The 22,358-nt window shown below is 37.1% G+C and overlaps 1 protein-coding gene across 6 annotated transcripts in view; it reads left to right on the forward strand.

The window, feature by feature from the left end:
• The window catches only part of APP (amyloid beta precursor protein), a 277,800-nt gene that overhangs the window by 112,468 nt on the left and 142,974 nt on the right, over nt 1-22,358 (forward strand). For all 6 annotated transcript variants that reach the window (XM_089910361.1, XM_089910360.1, XM_022573753.3 and 3 more), the window contains exons 4-5: nt 437-549; nt 2,627-2,820. In XM_089910361.1, coding sequence (XP_089766487.1) covers nt 437-549; nt 2,627-2,820 — 307 coding nt within the window. The remainder of the gene's footprint in view (nt 1-436; nt 550-2,626; nt 2,821-22,358) is intronic.

The raw sequence follows: 22,358 nt of genomic DNA on the forward strand, positions 1-22,358 counted from the left end.
TTAATTTTCTATTAGCTTACAAAGAGATTAAAATGTCCAAGAAAGAGGAGTGGACAATCATTTATTTTGATTCTTCCCAGTGATTGCCTAGGCAGTGTCAATCTGTCATTTTTTAATCCTTGTTGCAATAGAATGGCAATTTTTTGTATGATTAATTTGCAGTCAGAGATTCATACTAGTTAAGTTAAAGTTTCACTTAAGACATGTAGGAAGTATTTTAACCATCAAGGTAATGTGACAAGGAACTTGGCTGTTTAAGGAAGCAGGACTCAACATTCTAAACGTACTAGTCTTTCCTGGATTGATTACTTCACCATTCTAAAAGCCGTATAACCTCTCTGAAGTTCTTTCAGTCCATCTTTCCTTGTTACTGTCACTGGGATAAGACCCTTGGGATGCAGACGGGATGACATGAAGCTGTTTTCCTTTCTTGCAGTTGGTGAGTTTGTAAGCGATGCCCTCCTCGTTCCCGACAAGTGCAAATTCTTACACCAGGAGAGGATGGATGTTTGTGAAACCCACCTTCACTGGCACACCGTTGCCAAAGAGGTACCAACCCATTCATTCTTTCTACTTTTAAAGTGAAGACTTCCTAGGAACTATGCACAGTGACATTTTAGAGGGTATTTGGAGGCAACAGCTGTGTTGATAAATATGTTTTTTAAATTATTATTGTTAAAAATAAAAGACTTCATGAATATTTTAAGAGGATATCTTGAGGCAACAGATGTGTTGATAAATAAGTTATTATTATTTAAAAAACCGTCCATGAGTATTTTGTATTTAGTTAGATTTGTTATGTCTATGCCATGTTTTATAATTTAGAAACTACAATTTTATACTCCCTATAAACCTTAAAACATACCTTTAAAATTTCTTTTTAATTTATCTCTTTTTTTCTTTTGTCATATACCAAGTTTTCAGGATTTAACCTTTTTCTCTATTATCTGTTTGGGAATACAGTGGTAGAACAATAGCTTGTCCTGTACCAACCTGAAAGCTACAGTTAGAAAGCTCAGTTTCTAAGTTGTGCCACCCAATTTTGTGTTCACCATGCCATGCTACCACCTTCATTGATCCATAGCAGATGAGTCTATGGCACCAATTCTAAGCTTTGCTAACCCCTGCTTTTGGCAAAGCTGATAAGAGACATACAAAAATTAGCATAAAATGTCACCTTTTTTGAGGGGGGGCCGTGCCACGTGGCTGGTGGGATTTTAGTTCCCCCACCAGGAATCAAACCCGAGCCCTCAGCAGTGGAAGCGCAGAGTCCTAACCACTGGACCGCCAGGGAATTCCCCAAATGTCACTTTTTGATATTACTACCTTCAAAACTGCTTTGTCCCTTTGATATATTATGAGGTTTTTCTAGTAAATTTGTATAGTTTTTTTGTAATGTGATCAGTCTCCTAGAATTAGCCTACTTTATCTAGCTCAGTGGTTCTCGAATGGGGTCAGTTTTACTCCACATCCCTTCCCAGAAACATGAGCCAATGTCTGGAGACATTATTGCCTTAAGGGGTGGTACTACTGGCATTGGTGGCCAGAGACCAGAGCTTCTGCTAAACATTCTTCAGTGAACAGGACAGCTTTTCCTCTCCCCTTGCCCTGAAGAATGATCTGGTCCAAAATGTCAATGATACTGAAGTTGAAAAACCCTGATCTACCTTCATTTAAACATTGCATCATAGCCTTAACGCTATTAGGCAGAAAACACCACTTATGATTCAGCATTAATTTTGCCTTTTTTAAAATAATATGTTTTAATTTGCTGGCAAGTGACCTTGTCTTTATATAAAAATGTTTAAGAGCAGATATTAAGAAAACAAACTAAGTAATTTAAAGCCCAGTACCCATCTGATAACGTCATTTTTCATTTCTTCTTGAGTTTAAAAACTTTTTTTTGTTGTTGCTAAGAAACAAAATGACTCTAATTCCTATGAGGTCAAAATACACTTGTAAAATTTCATTGTTTACCTATGTGTGTTGAATTATCATCTGTCACCGCTGGATGCTTTCAAAGCTTTATGTTAATTTAAATGTGTGGGAATTTAGCAAATCCCAGGAAAGCAAAAGGATATTGAAGGAGAAATCTCTACTGACTTTAAGTTCTGATTCATAGCAGAGGATAATTTCTTCTCTTCCCAGGATTGTTATTTTGGAAGTGAGCCAAGAAAGTTAGAATTTCTAGAATGCGATAGGTCTGAGCGAGAGAGGCTTCCATACATAAGGGAGGTAGAAGTGGGTTGGGGGGATATACGTGAAACTATCACTACTTCCTGATATGCTAATGAAGCCAGAAAGCACTGATTCTCTGATAACTATTCACAATGCAGCCTCTTCTACATCTTAGCTCCCAATTAGTTTCTATTCCTATTTTTTAATTAATTTCTATAGTATAACAACATATCCTTATTAAATAGGTAACAAAGTTAAAAATTAAGGGTACCAAAAAAGCCTGTGCTAAAGAAACTCTGTTGTAAATCCCCTCGAAAAGCAAATGATTCTTTCCATTGTGAAATTGGTTCTTGATATGCTGGGCCTGTGTGTTGTTATGATTGAGATTTTCCTACAGTGAAGCACATCTATTCCAGTACTCTCACCGTTTTCTCCTTACCTTTTGTAGACCTGTAGTGAGAAGAGTACCAACTTGCATGACTATGGCATGCTGCTGCCCTGTGGAATTGACAAGTTCAGAGGGGTGGAGTTTGTTTGTTGCCCACTGGCCGACGAAAGTGACAATATTGACTCAGCAGATGCAGAGGAGGATGACTCAGATGTCTGGTGGGGTGGAGCAGATACAGACTATGCAGATGGGAGGTAAGGTGGCCTTTAAGTTTGGTCTTTTGTAGGTGCCAGAACATCTAGCACATAGTTTTATTTCTTCTATAAATCTGTCTATCTTTCTGTTTCTCATTTAAATAATCTCTGCCCACTCCTATCAGATTTTGTTTTTATGGAAAAAAAATCTAACCATGAGGTTCTGTTCTGGTTATGACCTACCATTTAATTTTAGTATAATTGATCAGCCATCGCTGAGTTAATTTTAACTATTTTATTTTACTCTCAAGAGTTGGGATCAAAATTCCACTGATATTATAATAGGTCACTGGTAGTAGTACTACAGAGAATTGAGATCTGGGTGAACGACATGGCATTTTGTTTTGGTCTGTAATTTAGAAATTTGCAGGGGGGATTTAGGAATCATTTCATCACTCATTAGCTAAAACTGAATTTTTGTTAAGAAAGGTTTGGTTTTGTTTCTGTTATTGTGGGTTTTTGTTTTTGTGGGGTTTTTGTGTTTTGTCATCTTTTCCTACATAAATGAACTCAGAGACAAACTTAAACATTTGCTAAAGTTCTTTAACTGGGAGGGACCTTCAAGATGGCAGAGGACTAAGACGTGGAGATCACCTTCCGTCCCACAAATACATCAGAAATACATCTACCTGTGAAACAACTCCTAGAGAACACCTACTGAATGCTGGCAGAAGACCTCAGACCTCCCAAAAGGCAAGAAACTCGCCACATACCTGGGTAGGGCAAAAGAAAAAAGAAAAAACAGAGACAAAAGAATAGGGACAGGACCTGCAGCTCGGGGAGGGAGCTGTGAAGGAGGAAACGTTTCCACACACTAGGAAGCCCCTTCACTGGCGGAGACAGGGGGTGGGTGGGGGGGAAGTTTCGGAGCCACGGAGGAGACACAAAAACAGGGGTGCAGGGGCAAAGCAGAGAGATTCCTGCACAGAGGATTGGTGCCAACCAGCACTCACCAGCCAGAAATGCTTGTCTGCCCAGGCGCCTGGGCAGGTGGGAGCTGGGAGCTGAGGCTCGGGCTTCGGAGGTCAGATCCCAGGGAGAGGACTGGGGTTGGCTGCGTGAACACAGCCTGAAGAGGGATAGTGCGCCACAGCTAGCTGGGAGGGAGCCCAAGAAAAAGTCTGGAAATGCGTAAGAGGCAAGAGACCATTGTTTTGGGGTGCACGAGGAGAGGGGACTCAGAGCACCGCCTAAACAAGCTCCACAAACGGGTGCGAGCCGCGGCTGTCAGCGCGGACCCCAGAGATGGGCATGAGATGCTAAGGCTGCTGCTACAGCCACCAAGAAGCCTGTGTGCAAGCACAGGTCACTCTCCACACCTCCCTTCCCGGGAGCCCGTGCAGCCCGCCACTGCCAGAGTCCCATGATCCAGGGACAACTTCCCTGGAAGAACACATGGCGTGCCTCGGGCTGGTGCAACATCATGCCAGCCTCTGCCACTGCAGGCTCACCCTGCATTCTGTACCCCTCCCTCCCCCCCGGCCTGAGTGAGCCAGACCCACTAATCAGCTGATCCTGTAACCCCACCCTGTCTGGGCGGAGAACAGACGCCCTCAGGCGACCTGCACGCAGAGGCAGGGCCAAATCCAAAGCTGAACCCCAGGAGCTGTGTGAACAAAGAAGAGAAAGGGAAATCTCTCCCAGCAGCCTCAGGAGCAGCAGATTAAATCTCCACAATCAACTTGATGTACCCTGAATCTGTGGAATACCTGAACAGACAACGAATCATCCCAAAACTGAGGCAGTGGACTTTGGGAGCAACTATAAACAGGATTTACTTTCTGCATCTAATTTGTTTCTGGTTTTATGTTTATCTTAGTTTAGTATTTAGAGCTTATTATCATCGGTAGATTTCTCTATTGATTTGGTTGCCCTCTTCCTTTTTATTTTATATATATATTTTTTTCTTTTTCTCTTTTTGCAAGCGTGTATGTGTATGCTTTTTTTATGATTTTGTCTGTACAGCTTTGCTTTTACCATTTGTCCTAGGTTTCTGTCTGTCCGTTTTCTTTTCTTTTTTTTTTTTTAAGTATAGTTTTTAGCCCTTGTTATCATTGGTGGATTTGTTTCTTAGTTTGGTTGCTCTCTTCTTTCTTACCTGTTTTTTTAATGTTTAATAATTTTTTTTTTTAAAGAACTTTATTTTACTTTTTTCTTTCTTTCTTTATTCTTTTTTCTCCCTTTTCTTCTGAGCCGTGTGACTGACAGGGTCTTGGTGCTCTGGCTGGGTGTCAGGCCTGAGCCTCTAAGGTGGGAGAGGCAAGTTCATGACATTGGTCCACCAGAGACCTACTGGCTGCACATAATCGGCTGCACATAATATCAAACAGTGAAACCTCTCTCAGAGATCTCCATCTCAATGCTAAGACCCAGTTCCACTCAATGACCAGCAAGCTACAGTGCTCAACATCATATGGCAAACAACTAGCAAGACAGAACACAACCCCACCCAGAGAGAGGCTGCGTAAAATCATAATAAGGTCACAGACACCCCAAAACATACCACTGGAAGCCATTCTGCGTGCCAGAAAGACACTATCCAGCCTCATCCACCAGAACACAGGCACCAGTCCCCTCCACCAGAAAAACAACACAACCCAATGAATCAGACTTACACACTGAGGACAGACACCAAAAACAATGTGAACTACGAACCTGTAGCCTGCAAAAAGGAGACCCCGAACACAGTAAGTTAAGCGAAATGAGAAGACTGAGAAATACACAGCAGATGAAGGAGCAAGGTAAAAACCTATAAGACCAAAAAATGAAGAGGAAATAGGCAGCCTACCTGAAAAAGAATTCAGAGTAATGGTAGTAAATATGATCCAAAATCTTGGAAATAGAATGGAGAAAATACAAGAAACATTTAACAAGGACCTAGAAGAACTAAAGAGTAAACAAACAATCATGAACAACACAATAAATGAAATGAAAAATTCTCTAGAAGCAATCAGTAGCAGGATAACTGAGACAGAAAACGGATAGGTGACCTGGAGATAAAACAGTGGAAATAACTACTGCAGAGCAGAATAAAGAAAAAAGAATGAAAAGAGTTGAGGACAGTCTCAGAGACCTCTGGGACAACATTAAATGCACCAACATTCAAATTATAGGTGTCCCAGAAGAAGAAGAGAAAAAGAAAGGGACTGAGAAAACACTTGAAGAGATTATAGTAGAAAACTTCTCTAATATGATCAAGTGCAGGAAGTGCAAAGAGTACCACACAGGATAAATCCCAGGAGAAACACACCAAGACACATATTAATCAAACTATCAAAAATTAAATACAAAGAAAAAATATTAAAAGCAGCAAGGGAAAGGCAACAAATAACATACAAGAGAATCCCCATAAGGTTAGCAGCGGATCTTTCAGCAGAAGCTCTGCAAGCTAGAAGGGAGTGGCAGGACATATTTAAAGTAATGAAAGGGAAAAACCTACAACCAAGATTCCACTATCCAGCAAGGATCTCATTCAGATTCGATGGAGAAATTAAAACTTTTACAGAGAAGCAAAAGCTAAGAGAATTCAGCACCACCAAACCTGCTTTACAATGAATGCTAAAGGAACTTCTCTAGGCAGGAAATACAAGAGAAGGAAAAGCCCTATAATAATAAGCCCCAAACAATTAAAAACTGGTAATAGGAACATACATAGCGTTAATTACCTTAAATGTAAATGGATTAAATGCTCCAACCAAAAGACATAGACTGGCTGAATGGATACAAAAACAAGGCCCATATATATACTGTCTAGAAGAGACCCACTTCAGACGTAGGGACACATACAGACTGAAAGTGAGGGGATGGAAAAAGATATTCCATGCAAATGGAAATCAAAAGAAAGCTGGAGTAGCAATTCCCATATTAGACAAAATAGACTTTAAAATAAAGACTATTACAATAGAGAAAGAAGGACACTGTATAATAATCAAGGGATCAATCCAAGAAGAAGAAATAACAATTGTAAATATTTATGCACCCAACACAGGAGCACCTCAATACATATGGCAAATGCTAACGGCCATAAAAGGGGAAATCAACAGTAACAATCATAGTAGGGAACTTTAACACCCCACTTTCACCAATGGACATATCATCCAAAATGTAAATAAATAAGGAAACACAGCTTTAAATGATACATTAAACAAGATGGACTTAATTGATATTTATTGGACATTCCATCCAAAAACAACAGAATACACATTCTTCTCAAGGGCTCACGTAACATTCTCCAGGTTAGATCATATCTTGGGTCACAAATCAAGCCTTGGTAAATTTAAGAAATTGAAATCATATCAAGTATCTTTTCCGACCACAGTGCTGTGAGACTAGATATCAATTACAGGAAAAAATCTGTAAAAACTACAAACACATGGAGACTAAACAATACACTGCTAAATAACCAAGAGATCACTGAAGAAATCAAAGAGGATATCAAAAAATACCTAGAGACAAATGACAATGAAAACATGATGACCCAAAACCTATGGGATGCAGCAAAAGCAGTTCTAAGAGGGTGGTTTGTAGCAATACAATCCTACCTCAAGAAACAAGAAAAATCTCCAATAAACAACCTAACCTTATACCTAAAGCAATTGGAGAAAGAAGAAGAAAAACCCCCAAAATTAGCAGAAGGAAAGAAATCATGAAGATCAGCTCAGAAATAAATGAAAAAGAAATGAAGGAAATGATAGCAAAGATCAATAAAACTAAAAGCTCGTTCTTGGAAAAGATAAACAAAATTGATAAACCATTAGCCAGACTCATGAAGAAAAAAAGGGAGAAGACTCAAATCAATAGAATTAGAAATGAAAAAGGAGAAGTAACAATGGAACCTGCAGAAATACAAAGGATCATGCAAGATTACTACAAGCAACTATATGCCAATAAAATGGACAACCTGGGGGAAGTGGACAAATTCTTAGAAAAGCACAACCTTCCGAGACTGAACCAGGAAGAAATAGAACATATAAACAGACCAATCACAAACACTGAAATTGAGACTGTGATTAAAATTCTTCCAACAAACAAAAGCCTAGGACCGGATGGCTTCACAGGCGAATTCTATCAAACATTTAGAGAAGAGCTAACACCTATCCTTCTCAAACTCTTCCAAAAGAGGGAGGAACACTCCCAAACTCATTCTACGAGGCCACCATCACCCTGATACCAAAACCAGACAAAGATGTCACAGAAAAAGAAAACTACAGGCCAATATCTGTGATGAACATAGACGTAAAATTCCTCAACAAAATACTAGCAAATAGAATCCAAACGCACATTAAAAGGATCATACACCATGATCAAGTGGGGTTTATCCCGGGAATGCAAGAATTCTTCAATATACATAAATCAGTCAATGTGATAAACCATATTAACTAACTGAAAGAGAAAAACCATATGATCATCTCAATAGCTTCAGAAAAAGCTTTTGACAAAATTTGAACACCCATTTATGATAAAAACCCTCCAGAACGTATGCATAGAGGGAACTTACCTCAATATAATAAAGGCCATATATGACAAACCCACAGCCAACATCCTTCTCAATGGTGAGAAACTGAAACCATTTGCACTAAGATCAAGAACAAGACAAGGTTGCCCACTCTCACCACTATCATTCAACATGGTTTTGGAATTTTTAACCACAGCAATCAGAGAAGAAAAAGAAATAAGAGAAATCCAAATCGGAAAAGAAGTAAAACTGTCCCTCTTTGCAGATGACATTATACTATACATAGAGAATCCTAAACATGCTACCAGAAAACTACTAGAGCTAATCAATGAATTTGGTAGAATAGCAGGATACAAAATTAACGCACAGAAATCTCTTGCATTTCTATACACTAATGATGAGAAATCTGAAAGAGAAATTAAGGAAACACTCCCATATACCATTGCAACAAAAAGGATAAAATACGTAGGAATAAACCTACCTAAGAAGACAAAAGACTTGTATGCAGAAAACTACAAGACACTGATGAAAGAAATTAAAGATGATACAAACAGATGGAGAGATATACCATGTTTTTGGATTGGAAGAATCAACATTGTGAAAATGACTCTACTACCCAAAGCAATCTACTGATTCAGTGCAAGCCCTATCAAACTACCAATGGCATTTTTCAGAGAACTAGAACAAAAAATTTCAAAATTTGTATGGAAACACAAATGACCCCCAGTAGCCAAAGCAATCTTGAGAAAGAAAAATGGATCTGGAGGAATCAGGCTTCCTGACTTCAAACTCTACTACAAAGCTACAGTAATCAAGACAGTATGGTACTGGCACAAAAACAGAAATATAGATCAATGGACCAGGATAGAAAGCCTAGAGATTAACGCACGCACATATGGTCACCTTATTTTTGATAAAGGAGGCAAGAATATACAATGGAGAAAAGACAGCCTCTTCAATAAATCATGCTGGGAAAACTGGACAGCTACGTGTAAAACAATGAAAGTAGAACACTCCCTAACACCATACACAAAAATAAACTCAAAATGGATGAAAGACCTAAATGTAAGGCCAGACACTATAAAACTCCTAGAGGAAAACATGGGCAGAACACTGTATGACATAAATCACAGCAAGATCCTTTTTGACCCACCTCCTAGAGAAATGGAAATAAAAACAAAAATAAACAAATGGGACCTAATGAAACTTAAAAGGTTTTGCACAGCAAAGGAAACCATAAATAGGATGAAAAGACAACCGTCAGAATGGGAGAAAATATTTGCAAATGAAGCAACTGACAAAGGATTAATCTCCACAATTTACAAACAGCTCATGCAGCTCAATACCAAACAAACAAACAACCCAATCCAAAAATGGGCAGGAGACCTAAATAGACATTTCGTCAAAGGAGATATACAGATTGCCAACAAACACGTGAAAGGATGCTCAACATCACTAATTATTACAGAAATACAAATCAAAACTACTATGAGGTATCACCTCACACTGGTCAGAATGGCCAACATCAAAATATCTACAAACAATAAGTGCTGGAGAGGGTGTGGAGAAAAGGGGACCCTCTTGCACTGTTGGTGGGAATGTAAACTGATACAGTCACTATGGAGAACAGTATGGAGGTTCCTTAAAAACTAGAAATAGAATTACCATACAACCCAGGAAACCCACTACTGGGCATATACCCTGAGAAAACCATAATTCAGAACGTCATGTACCACAGCGTTCATTTCAGCTCTATTTACAATAGCCAGGACATGGAAGCAACCTAAGTGTCCATCGACAGATGACTCGATAAAGAAGATGTGGCACATGTATACAATGGAATTTTACTCAGCCATAAAAAGAAACTAAATTGAGTTATTTGTAGTGAGGTGGATGGACCTAGAGTCTGTCATACAGAGTGAAGTAAGTCAGAAAGAGAAAAACAAATACCATATGCTCACACAAATATATATGGACTCTTAAAAAAAAAAATGGTTCTGAAGAACCTAGGGACAGGACAGGAATAAAGACGCAGATGTAGAGAATTCAGTTGAGGACACGGGGAGGGGGAAAGTTCATCTGGGATGAAGTGAGAGAGTGGCATGGACATATATACACAACCAAATATAAAATAGATAGCTAGTGGGAAGCAGCCGCATAGCACAGGTGCTTTGTGTCCACCTAGAGGGGTGGGATACGAGGGTTGGGAGGTAGACACAAGAGAGAGGAGATATGGGGATATATGTATGTATATAGCTGATTCACTTTGTTATAAAGCAGAAACTATCACACCATTGTAAAGCAATTATATTCCATTAAAGATGTTTAAAAAAAATGTTCTTTGTCTGGTTTTGTGATTTTTAAGAAATATATTTTCATATTTTTTTCTTTGGAATCTTAATTCCATAACTTATAGACTCTTTTTTTAATTGAAGGCAAACATTTATAGTCAGATCATAAAATTATAAAATCAGCAACTTTTGGTTAGAAAGGCCATCTGGTTCAGCCATCAGTTTCATCCTATCTCATCCCCCAAAGGTGATGATGACATATCACTTCACTTTTTCCTTCAGTATTTTCTCAGATGTTCCCTAGTGTTACAGATTTCCAAATAAAACATTAAATATGAACTTAAGACTTATAATAATTAATATAAAGTTTTCTGATTTTTATATAGTCAGGCACAGATTTTTTAATAACATTTTGTAGAATTTTAAAAATAATTTTACAGAAGTACAATCTATTTTACAAATATATAAGAATCTATGTACACTGAGGTACCCTAGTTTTCATTTCTTATCAGTTAATAATGCAGACTTCTCTGGTGGCTCTTGCCCAGTTTTATCATGACTCTCTTGTTTGTTAAGCTCTTTTGTGTTTCCTCTTTACACGGTTTAGAAAAATTGAGTTTAATGTAGCAAGCATAAAGCTAAACAAATTCTAAAGATCGGGAGAAAGAAATAAGGCATAAGTTAACTGTATGCTTACAATATTTCTTTATGTTTCTAAGAGATGAAGTTAAATAGTATAAATTCTTCTTCTCCCGTGGCAGGAAACATCAGTGAGAGTAGGACTGGCCAGTGGGAAATCTTCTGAGCATTGCATTCTGGTCCATGGCTGGTCCCCTCACCTGTGTTCCATGTGCCAGGTGTAGAAATGTCCATTGGTTTGGGTTTAATTGCCAATTTGTCTAAAAGTTGGAGTTGCTTACTTATTATTATTTTTATAGCTTTTTCCTATTATTCCTCAGTCATATCTGGATTTGAAAGTTTAAGGGTGACTTCTTGAACTGATTCTTGTCTTGTCACCGGGGGTCTTACTACATGATGCCAATGCAATCAGTATTAAAAAGGAAATTTGAGGTTGTTCAGCCATTTTCTTTATTCCAGTCTGTTGGATACTTGATCACTTGTTACTGAATTGACTCCGTACTTAGTAAACAACCCAAATAATGGTGAGTAAACCAAGAAAGCTCCATGACTGCTGTTAAAATCATATGGAGCTAGCTGTGTACTTGTAACCCTGTATCAAGGTTAGTGACCCACCATTCATGATGATTTATATATGAGGGACTTTTATAATTAAAAATGGGTATTTGTGCTTTACCTGAGAGTGACAGACTTTTGTCAGGCCCTCCTCCACAATTAACATATCTTTTGTGTCTTTTAAAACCTACTTTTTATTGGGAATAGATTTCAATGTGTTTTGATCTTTTCCTCCTACACTCCTTCCAACTTACTGACCTAATTGAAAGCATTACTAACATCATATCTTATGAAATAGTTCTCAATGGCCCTTTCTTTTCCTACACCCCGTCTCACCATTCCTGGTAAGAGACCACAGGGCTTCCCATTCTGGCCTCAAGTCCCTCATTTATTTATTACCATCAGTCAGTAACTGTACCTTTTTTTATACCCATCTCTCTGGTTATGTGACTACTATATGCCTTCTTTGTTACAATCACCAAACTGTAGGGCACTAGTATACTGTTCTTTAACACTTTTTTTCCTTTAAATTTATTGCATTACCTATTATTCGGGCAACTACACAATTTGTTATTCAAACCAAATTTGACACTAGGACCACAGCCTTAACTAAAGGACTTAGACAAAACCAGGTCATATGGTCACCTTGCCTATTTCTGTTTTCAGTTATATCACTGTTCAAATTGACATTCAGTTGAAATGTAGCTGGCTTTTCCTAGTCACCTTCATTTATGTGCCATCTCTGCTGTCTGCAACACAGTCATCCCTTGAACTCTGTCATCACTAAGAAATGCTGCACCTACAGGGTTTCCAGATTTGACAGTACTCTCTAAATATGATCTTCTGATCTTAGACCTACAACACTAATTATGTCCTACTGATTTCACCCTTCCCTCATAATAATCACCTCCCCAATTCAGACTTTTAGTCCATTATCCTCTTTCTTTTTTTGGTTCTTTCTGACCAGGATGGACCCAATGGATAACCGTTTTTACATATTCATTTGAATATCCTGGACTTATTGATACCCTTCACATTTTCTGAAGATATTTTCATCAGTCCTCCATATTTGGGAAAAATTAATTTCTCCCTTTAACTGCTTCTTAGTTTTCTAAGGTTGATGTATCATGTCATATAACCCCACCAGTTAATTCCATTTCTTATTCATGCTGTAACATCAGCTGGGATCTTAATGTTACTAGATACACCGAATTATCACTATTTGATGACCTATCACCTTCCACATAGCAATTGATCCAAGCCAACTCCATTCTCCTTGGTTCTTAGCATCACTCTCCTTCATGCTCCTCAAATGACCCCTTCACAGTCATCGGTCATCCATTGTGAATTTCTGCATCGTGGTACCCGCGATTGGGTAGGTGCTTGGTACATGTTTGTTGAATAAATTAATGAATTTTCTCCTCTACCTCAACATCTCTTTCTACCTTCCTCCATCTCTTGGTTCCCCATCCTCCCTTTTATGATTATGTTACATCTACATACTTGATCAGCTCCACTTCCTGTCTTGGATTTTTAAAAATTTATTCAAGATTATTTTTTAGAATAATTTTAGGTTTACAGCAAAATTGAACAGAAGGTACAGAGATTTCCTGTATACCCCCTGCCCCCTCACGTGCATAGCTTCCCCCATCATCAGTTTTGCCACCAGAGTGGTACATGTGTTAACAATCAGTGAACCTGCATTGACCCATCATTATCACCCAAAGTCCATAGTTCACTTTAGGGTTCACTTCTGATATTGTACAAATGGGTTTGGACAAATGTGTGATGACATGCATCTATCATTTTAAGTGTCATACAGAGTATTTTCACTAAAAATCCTCTGTGTTCCACCTATTCATTTCTCCCAACCTCCCAAACCCTGACAACCACTGATTTTTTTTATTGTTGTCATAGTTTAACCTTTTCTGGAATATCATATAGTTGAAATTGTACAGTATGTAGCCCTTTCTTGTTGTGTTCTTCCACTTACTAATAAGCATTTAAGATTCCCCCATGTCTTTTCATGGATTGATAGCTCATTTCTTTTTAGTGAGGAGTAATATTCCATTGTCTGGGTCTACACAGTTTATTTATCCATTCACCTACTGAAGGACACCTTTGTTGCTTCCAAGTTTTGGCAATTATGAATAAACACCTGTGTGCAGGTTTTTGTGTGACTCTAAGTTTTCAACTCCTTTGGGTAAATATTAAGGAGCTCAGTTGCTGGATCACATGGTAAGAGTCTGTTTAGTTTTATAAGAAACCAACAAACTGTCTAACAAGTGGCTGTACCATTCTACCTTCCCACCAGCAATGAATGAGAGCTTCTGTTGCTCCACACCCTTGCCAGCATTTGGTGTCATCCGTGTGCTGGATTTTGGCCATTCTAATAGGTGTGTAGTGGTATCTCATTGTTTTAATTTGCATTTCCCTGGTGATATATGATGTGGAGTATCTTTTCATATGTTTATTTGCTATCCACATAGCCATTCTTTTATTTTCAGTCTCCCTTGTCATTTGCTCCTTCACCTCTACCGGCAACCATGCTGTTTTCCTGAACTGCCACTTCCTGAGTTCAGACCATCATTTACCTCCTACTAGACTAACTTCACTGATCACTCCTTACTACATCAATGCCTTATTTTCTTCTGTTACCCTTGTACTTTCTTGTGTTCTTATAGGACCTTAACTTCTATTCCCATCCCTTGGAATTCATTCTTCTTGCCCCACAAGCCTTTGTTTACTCTTTTCCCAGGAATACTCCACGCCTTAGTAATGTTTCTATTCTGCGTTTTCAATCCTATTTACACTTGCTGGGAAACAGTGATGGTTCTTGCTGTCTATAGAAAAGTGTAAATTCCCCAGAAGGGCATTTAGTACTCTTATTACTTGGCTCCAGCCTGCATTTTAGCCTTACACTAAAATGTGGGGGTTTCATTTGCCTTAAATGAAACCCCCAAACCCTTGGCCATTTCTTTCTCTGAGCTTTTGTTTTCACTTCTCTGCCCCTTTTGAAAATGTATTTCTTTTTTGTAAAATGGTGTTAATGTACCGCAAAGACATTTGTCAATTCTAAGTTGCTACATCTTATCAGGACGTGTAAAATCCTATGTATTCTTTTTTAATAGGCAGTGTATTAGAGTTACTGCTAGATAACTTTGACTTTTTTTTTTTTTGGCTGCGTTGGATCTTCGTTGCTGCCTGCGGCCTTTCTCTAGTTGCGGCGAGCGGGGGCTACTCGTCATTACGGTGCGTGAGCTTCTCATTGCAGTGGCTTCTCTTGTTGTGGAGCACAGGCTCTAGGCACTCGGGCTCAGTAGTTGTGGCTCGTGGGCTCTAGAGTGCAGGCTCAGTAGTTGTGGTTCACGGGCTTAGTTGCTCCGCTGCATGTGGGATCTTCCCGGACCAGGGCTTGAACCCGTGTCCACTGTGCCACCAGGGAAGCCCAAATCCTATGTATTTTTTAATTCTCCCCCCAAAAGATACCTCCTTTACAAGTCTTCTCTGACTTCCCCTTGAAATACTCTTTCTTCTCCTACCCTTGCTCATCCTTTGTATTCTTTTATTTATACTGCGATTTCTCTTCCAATTAATTGTCATCATTTCTCCTTTTATCTGCTAGGATTCAAGCTGCAAATTATGTACAGATATATTTTGCACATTGGTCTTTAAGAAATATTAGCCAAATTGAATTGCTTATTTTTAAAAAATTTTTCATAGCTTTTGGTAATGATTTTGTGGTCCATAACTGGATGTTACAGAATCTCTTGTGTTTTAGCTCAGATCTAGCCCATAGAAATATAATATGAGCCACATAATGTACTTCTTACACTTTCTAATAGCCACTGTCAAAATAGTAAAAAGAAACTTGTGAATTAATTTTAATAACATTTTATTTAATCCAATATATTCAAAATATTATTTCAACATGTAACCAATATGAAATAGTTATCTATGAGATACTTCACAGCCTTTTTCGTTTGTTTCTTTTATACAAGGTCCTCAAAGTTAGCACTTATTTTACACCTACAGACCATCTCATTGTCATTTGTCACATTTCATGTGCCCAGTAGTCACATGTAGCTAGTGGTGTTGGTCATTTGGTCATTGTAGCTCTAGATACTTAAAATTTCTAATCACTCTTTATTTTCCATTCAGACGAAAGGTTTATACACCCAGTAATACATTCTAAGGTTGAACTAGGAATTTTTATTTTTTTTGTAACTTGATTTTTTTAAGATTCAAAGACATACAGAGGGCCAACAGGCACATGAAAAGATACTCAACATTGATAATTATCAGAGAAATGCAAATCAAAACTACAATAACGTATCACCTCACACCAGTCAGAATGGCCATCATTAAAAAGTCTACAATAAATGCTGGAGAGAGTGTGGATAAAAGGAAACCCTCCTACACTGTTGGTTGGAATGTAAACTAGTGCAGCCACTCTGGAAAACAGTATGGAGGTTCCTTTAAAAACTAAAACTAAAACTACCATACGATCCAGCAGTCCCACTCCTGGGTATATATCCAGAGAAAACTCTAATTTGAAAAGATGCATGCACCCCAGTGTTCACTGAAGCACTATTTACAATAGCCAAGACATGGGAGCAACCTAAATGTCCCTCAACAGATGACTGGATAAAGAAGATGTGGTGTGTGTGTGTGTGTGTGTGTGTGTGTGTGTGTGTGTGTGTATATCCACATATATATACATATGTGGATATATATATACATAAATATATACACACAATAGAATTTTACTCAGTTATAAAAAAAGAATGAAATAATGCCATTTGCAGCAAAATGGGTGGGCCCAGAGATTATCATACTTAGTGGAGTAAGTTAGATATAGAATGACGGATATCATATGATATCACTTACATGTGGAATCTAAATTATGTTACAAATAAACTTATTTACAAAACAGAAACAGACTCACAGACATAGAAAACAAACTTACGGTTACCAAAGGGGAAAGGGGAGAGAGGGATAATTTGGGATTAGCAAATGCAAACAACTGTGTATAAAATATCAATAGATAAACAACAAGGTCCTACTGTATAGCACAGGGAATGATATTCAGTATCTTGTAATAATAGAAAAGAATATGAAAAAGAATATACATATATATAGCAATCACTTTGCCGTACACTAGAAACTAACACAACATTGTAAATCAACTATATTTCAGTTTTCAAAATAAAATTTAAAAAAAAAAGAAAGACAAATTAGAACTGGAAAAAAAAAGTAAAAGAATTGTTTTGAACTTAATGTAATTAGGATATCAGGTCACTTGCATCACTTCATTTTGGAACGTGTTTTTCTGTTAGCCTTGCAGGCATGTATGCCTTCTTTCTCATCTGGCAAAGCAGAGCGAGAGAGGTATTGCATCACTGACCCACACACAAGCTGGCTCCTGCCGCTGGTGGCTGCCTGGTTCCAGGAACAAGCCTGTCTTGTGACACTGGAAATGTAGAATCAGAGTAAGAATTTATTTAACACATCCTGCTTGAGAGGTCCTTAGGGGACACCATATGACACTTCTTGAAGAGGGGAAAAGAAAGGGGAACTCTGCTCCTCTAAAATGAAATTTGATCCACAGCTTAATGCACTTTGTTGATTGGTAGGTAATGAGATTGCTTTTGGAAGGAGATGAGTGTTTTCCTATTGGTAATGAGGCATTTAGAGAAACATTCTTTATAGGATGACTCTGTTTTATGACCTCATTGAAGAAGAGGTAAGTCTTCTAAAAGATTGAGTAGAAACAAATCAGTCACTGTTCCCAAAATTTATTTGTAAATAACTCAGTATTTATTTCTCCGGTATTGTAGTGATTAAGTTCTCAGGCCACCTCAAAATACCTAGTTAAGTGATCAGTAATGCAGCTTACTTATGTTAATAGTATACAGATTCCAGCCACCTTGGGTAAGAATTTTTCCATGGGAAAATTCATTGGAAAACTAACGTGTAAAGACCAATCACATATCCAGTCTAACCTTGGGAGTGAGGGCCTGGAGGGTGAGTTCTTCCCCACCTGGAACTGCAAAATCTGACTGAAACCACATAATCCACAGAGGATGATGAATTTGTAGCGCAAATGACTTAAAGGAAGACCCTCTAATTCTTTTATAACAACACATTGCCTCTAGGGAGTATGCCCTTACATTTTTTTCAAAACAGAATCTCTTAAGGATACAGTTTCTTGTTTTTAGAGTTGCAGGCATTAGTGAGAATGTGCTCACAGGTAACCTGATATATCTTCCTGGATAATTAGATGATATATTTTTCTTTTTAATTAAAATAAAAGTCATTAAGATAGATCCAGATGAGTGATTGCTTGTGACCACATCTCACCATGCGCTTCTTTAAAGGCTGTATTTTGTAGCTCAGGAGAGTTTTCTTTAGTTGATAAAGGTTTCCTCAGTAGTGTGTGTGCATGTGTGTGTACATGCATGTGTGTGCACATGGGAACATGTAATACCTTGTGATGCTCACTGAGCCCAGTCAGCTGAATCAGTTCTGGCGATTGCCTTGCCCTGCACTGTACTTGAAAAGCCAGTCCACTATCACTGACTCTCTGGGTACAGTGGGCCCTTTTTATTATTATAGTTTTTATATTTTTAAATTACTTTACAGATGATTTACAAAAACAAGAATAAAGGGATGGTAAGAAATAACTTCATTTAGAAATTTTAATAAGAATTAATATAGTAAATATCTTAATTTAAATTAAAATTTAAATACAGTTAAGCCAGGGACTTGCCTGGCAGTCCAGTGGTTAAGACTTCACCTTCCAATGCAGAGGGTGGGGGTTCAATCCCTGGTCAGGGAGCTAAGATCCCACATGCCCCGCGGTCAAAAAACCAAAACATAAAACAGAAGCAATATTGTAACAAATTCAATAAAGACTTTAAAAATGGTCCACATCAAAATAAATTAATAAATAAATACAGTTAAGCCAGATTTTTATTTCATCTTTTCCTGGTTTTCAAGGTAAGGATTTCTGAAACGGGCAGTATCTTTTGAATAAAACTAGCAGCTCATCTGCCATGCATGAACCCGAACTGTAACCACCTTACAAATACTGATTCCAGGTTCAAATACATCTCTGTTCAGCTCTAGCCTCGTACTTCGTGGTCGTTTTCTTGCACTTGCATTTTCCCTTGATAATTGTAAAAAAAAAAAATCAGTACTTCAAAAACTTTAAGAGCTCATAATTTCGTTGAAGAGAAAACAACTATCTTTTGTCCATAATTGCAAAATATTTTCAAGTTTGGATTTATAAACACCCATGAGAATCATTAATCCAGTCCTTTTTTAATTCATTTTACATTTGTTCTTTACTTCTCATTGCTTTTTAGATACTCCTGCCTTTGGTATTTGTCTGCTTATAAAGTATATCAAAAATATTCTGCTTCACAAACATCATAAAATTTGTTGCACATACATCACAAAGGAGGAAAGAATACTGTCACACATGTTTTTAGCAATTTTAGCAATAGTTTCTGCTTTTGTTGCAAAATACTGAATGATGTCATCCAATGACTAACTGGATGAGAATACCATATTTTCTTTTTGTTCTTAAAAATGCATTGCTCACTTTGCAGTTCTTGAGCTCGAGAAAATTCATCTAGGACATCATCATCTGAAGGCTCATGGTCTGAGGTTTCGCTTATGTGATCAATTTTAGTCATCTTCTGGTTTGTTTAATAATTGTGAAATATCTCCTGTCAATTTTCTCGTATTTGCCAATGTGGAAAATGAAAATTTTTGATTTTCACTTGTATTCAGGGAATGTCTCTAGATTTATTTTATTCCTTCTTGAAAGATGATGCAGTATTTGGGGAACACAGTAATAAAACTGTGACAATTCCCCTCTTGCATCATCCTTCTAGGCAATTCCTTCATTCTTTTATTTTCATGTTATCTGGTCTTCCTTAACACAGTGGGAAATAATTAGTGAGTAATGATGAAATAATTCTTGGGATGATAAAAATAAGAAAATTGCAGAAAAAAAAGTCTTAAGCATCAAAAAAAATTCCAGTTGAGTGATATGGTAATTACAAGATAGAATGAGTTTTATTCCATTTGAAAAAAATATTTTAAGAAAAAAATATTTTAAGAAAGTGTAAAAATTAGAATTACTGACCCTTAGAAGTAGATACAACTGCTCAAAATGAAACTTAAAATGTAAAATTGTGTCCAGTGGACCCTGGTGGTATTCCAAGGGTCATCTGGAGTTTACATTTATTATGAGACCTGTGTGACTTTATTAAACACTTGACCTAATTTTCTACAAGCTAGGTACTCAATAAATATTTGAGTTGAATTGAACTGACATTCAGGTTAAACGGATACACAGGCATAATTGGTATCTCAAGGTTAAGGTAATGGGGCTTTAAAACAAAAGCTACCAAGGAATATCATTGCAGACATGCAAGAATTAAGTGAAATTGCATCAGGAGTCTCTAAAGCTAGAAATATTGGGGAAAAAAAATACTAGGGCCTTTAGGAACATTTATTACAACCGCTTAGCACCCTTACTGTAGTTACCAATAGAATATCTTTCCATTGCTTCAAAAAGTAAAATAAAATAGAATAAAATGAAATGAAATTGGAGTTGTAAGATTCATCTTTATTTGAACTTTTGGATAAAAGTCCATTCTTAAAGTGGCTTTCTTATTTGAACGAGCAAGCATTTTTTGTTCCTTAGTGTCAAATTGGAGCTCTTTATTAAAAACATCAGTAGGCAAAAATTTCAGGAAGTACAAATTATAGTCATGAGACCATCTCACCTCCCTTAGCTGTTGGCAAGCATCGTGTGATTTTAAAAATGAGTAAACAAACATTGGTTTACAGCAATGGTTGTCAACTGGGGGCGATTTTGATGCCCAAGGAACCTTTGGAAATACCTGCGGACATTTTTAATTGTCTCAATTAGGGGGGTGGATGTTCCTGGCATTTGGTGGGTAGAGACCAGGGATACTGCTCAGCATCCGAAATACACAGGACAGCCCCACAGCAAAGAAATGTTCGTAGAGCTGAGGTTGAGAAACTGGCTTAGAGGTTTCTTTAGTACGGGAAAGCTAGGGATATTATTCTTTTAAAAAACAAAAAAGCACAACTTCCATTCCAAGCTTTTGCCTCTCCCTGATCTCCTATGGACAGAAAAGCAAACACCCCAGGAGTCTGCCTCTTGAATGCAGCTTTTGTGCACATGGGCATGTTTGAGGTCAAAATAAACCTTTCAGACATAACTGCATCCAGAGCTTAAAATGTGCTCAAATACAGTGGATGATTAAGTCTTCTTATTTGCACTCAGTTACTTCATTAATTCTAATCATTATGTCAATTACTTTTTCCCTTTTATTAGTGTCACTACTGTCCATTTTGACTACACTAATATCAGCATACTTTCTGGGACAAAATGATCATGTTTTGAAATATTTGATGTATTTAGAGTCCTGAAAAACTAACTCCACTTAAAATATTTTCCCTTACATCTAATTAGAAAAATGTTTAAAGTATGATAATTTTTCAAAAGGAGTTGGGTCAAGGAAAATCACCTATAATTTGACTTTATTGTAAGTTTTATGTTTCTATTTGTTCTTGTTTTTATTTAGTTCTGCTTGAAATAGAAACTTTTCATTTTTAAAATAATATTTTTAAATATTTTAAAATACATTTATAATTTTCATATTTACACCCTTTAATTATGTATATTCCTTCAGAATTTATTCATCCATATCTTTATTGTCAGACATTTTTTGCTTCCTTTTTTTATGTTATAGAAGCCAAGCTTTTGAATTCCTTAATGCTTCTAGATTTTCCTCCCATATTATATAATATTATAATTGCTTTAAAGTACTTTTCCAAAAATAGGACAACTGGGTTAAAAGATATGAATGTTTTGACAGGACTTAAAGTTTATCTAAATGTTTATGCCCATTTACAGTGAGATATGGACAGCAGGTGGATTTATTTTGTCATTGCATACTTACCAGTACTGGATTTTTACTGTTAATAATAACATGTTCCTTCCACATACTGTCAAGTTTTCAGGCTTTTCTAGACTATGAGTGTCATGACGGCATGGACTAAATTTTATTGCCTTCTTATATCCTTGTCTGTGGGCAAGTAATAATAATCGTAATAGATATTATGTAATCTTGCTATGTGCAAACCAGTGTTCTGAACACCTAGCATATATTAACCTGTCTAATGTTCACCGCTCTTTAATATCTATTAGTTTCTTGTAGAATGATTCAATGAATGTTATTTGGGCTTTTCCAAAACTAGGAATAGATTTGTGCTGATTTATCTATTCTTGAGGATTTACATTTTTTTTTCTTCTGCCAAATAAATATTACAGATATTTCAGGTGTAAAATTCAACAGAACCCTTCTGTTGATTCTCATTCCATTAATTCCACATTAAAGAAATATCATTAATAATCTGCACTTTTGTCATTCAACGAAATTTCTTGCATTCTACCTTGAGCACATATAAATTATAATTTTAAGAATGATTAGTTTATTCACTTTTGATTTAAAAAGTTTCAGACTAATAAATAATTTTGATTGAATAAT

This window comes from Delphinapterus leucas, chromosome 4 (genome assembly GCF_059928025.1).
Source record: "Delphinapterus leucas isolate spDelLeu-1000000601 "Yukka" chromosome 4, BTC_Dleu_Yukka2, whole genome shotgun sequence".
NCBI classification, from domain to species: domain Eukaryota; kingdom Metazoa; phylum Chordata; class Mammalia; order Artiodactyla; family Monodontidae; genus Delphinapterus; species Delphinapterus leucas.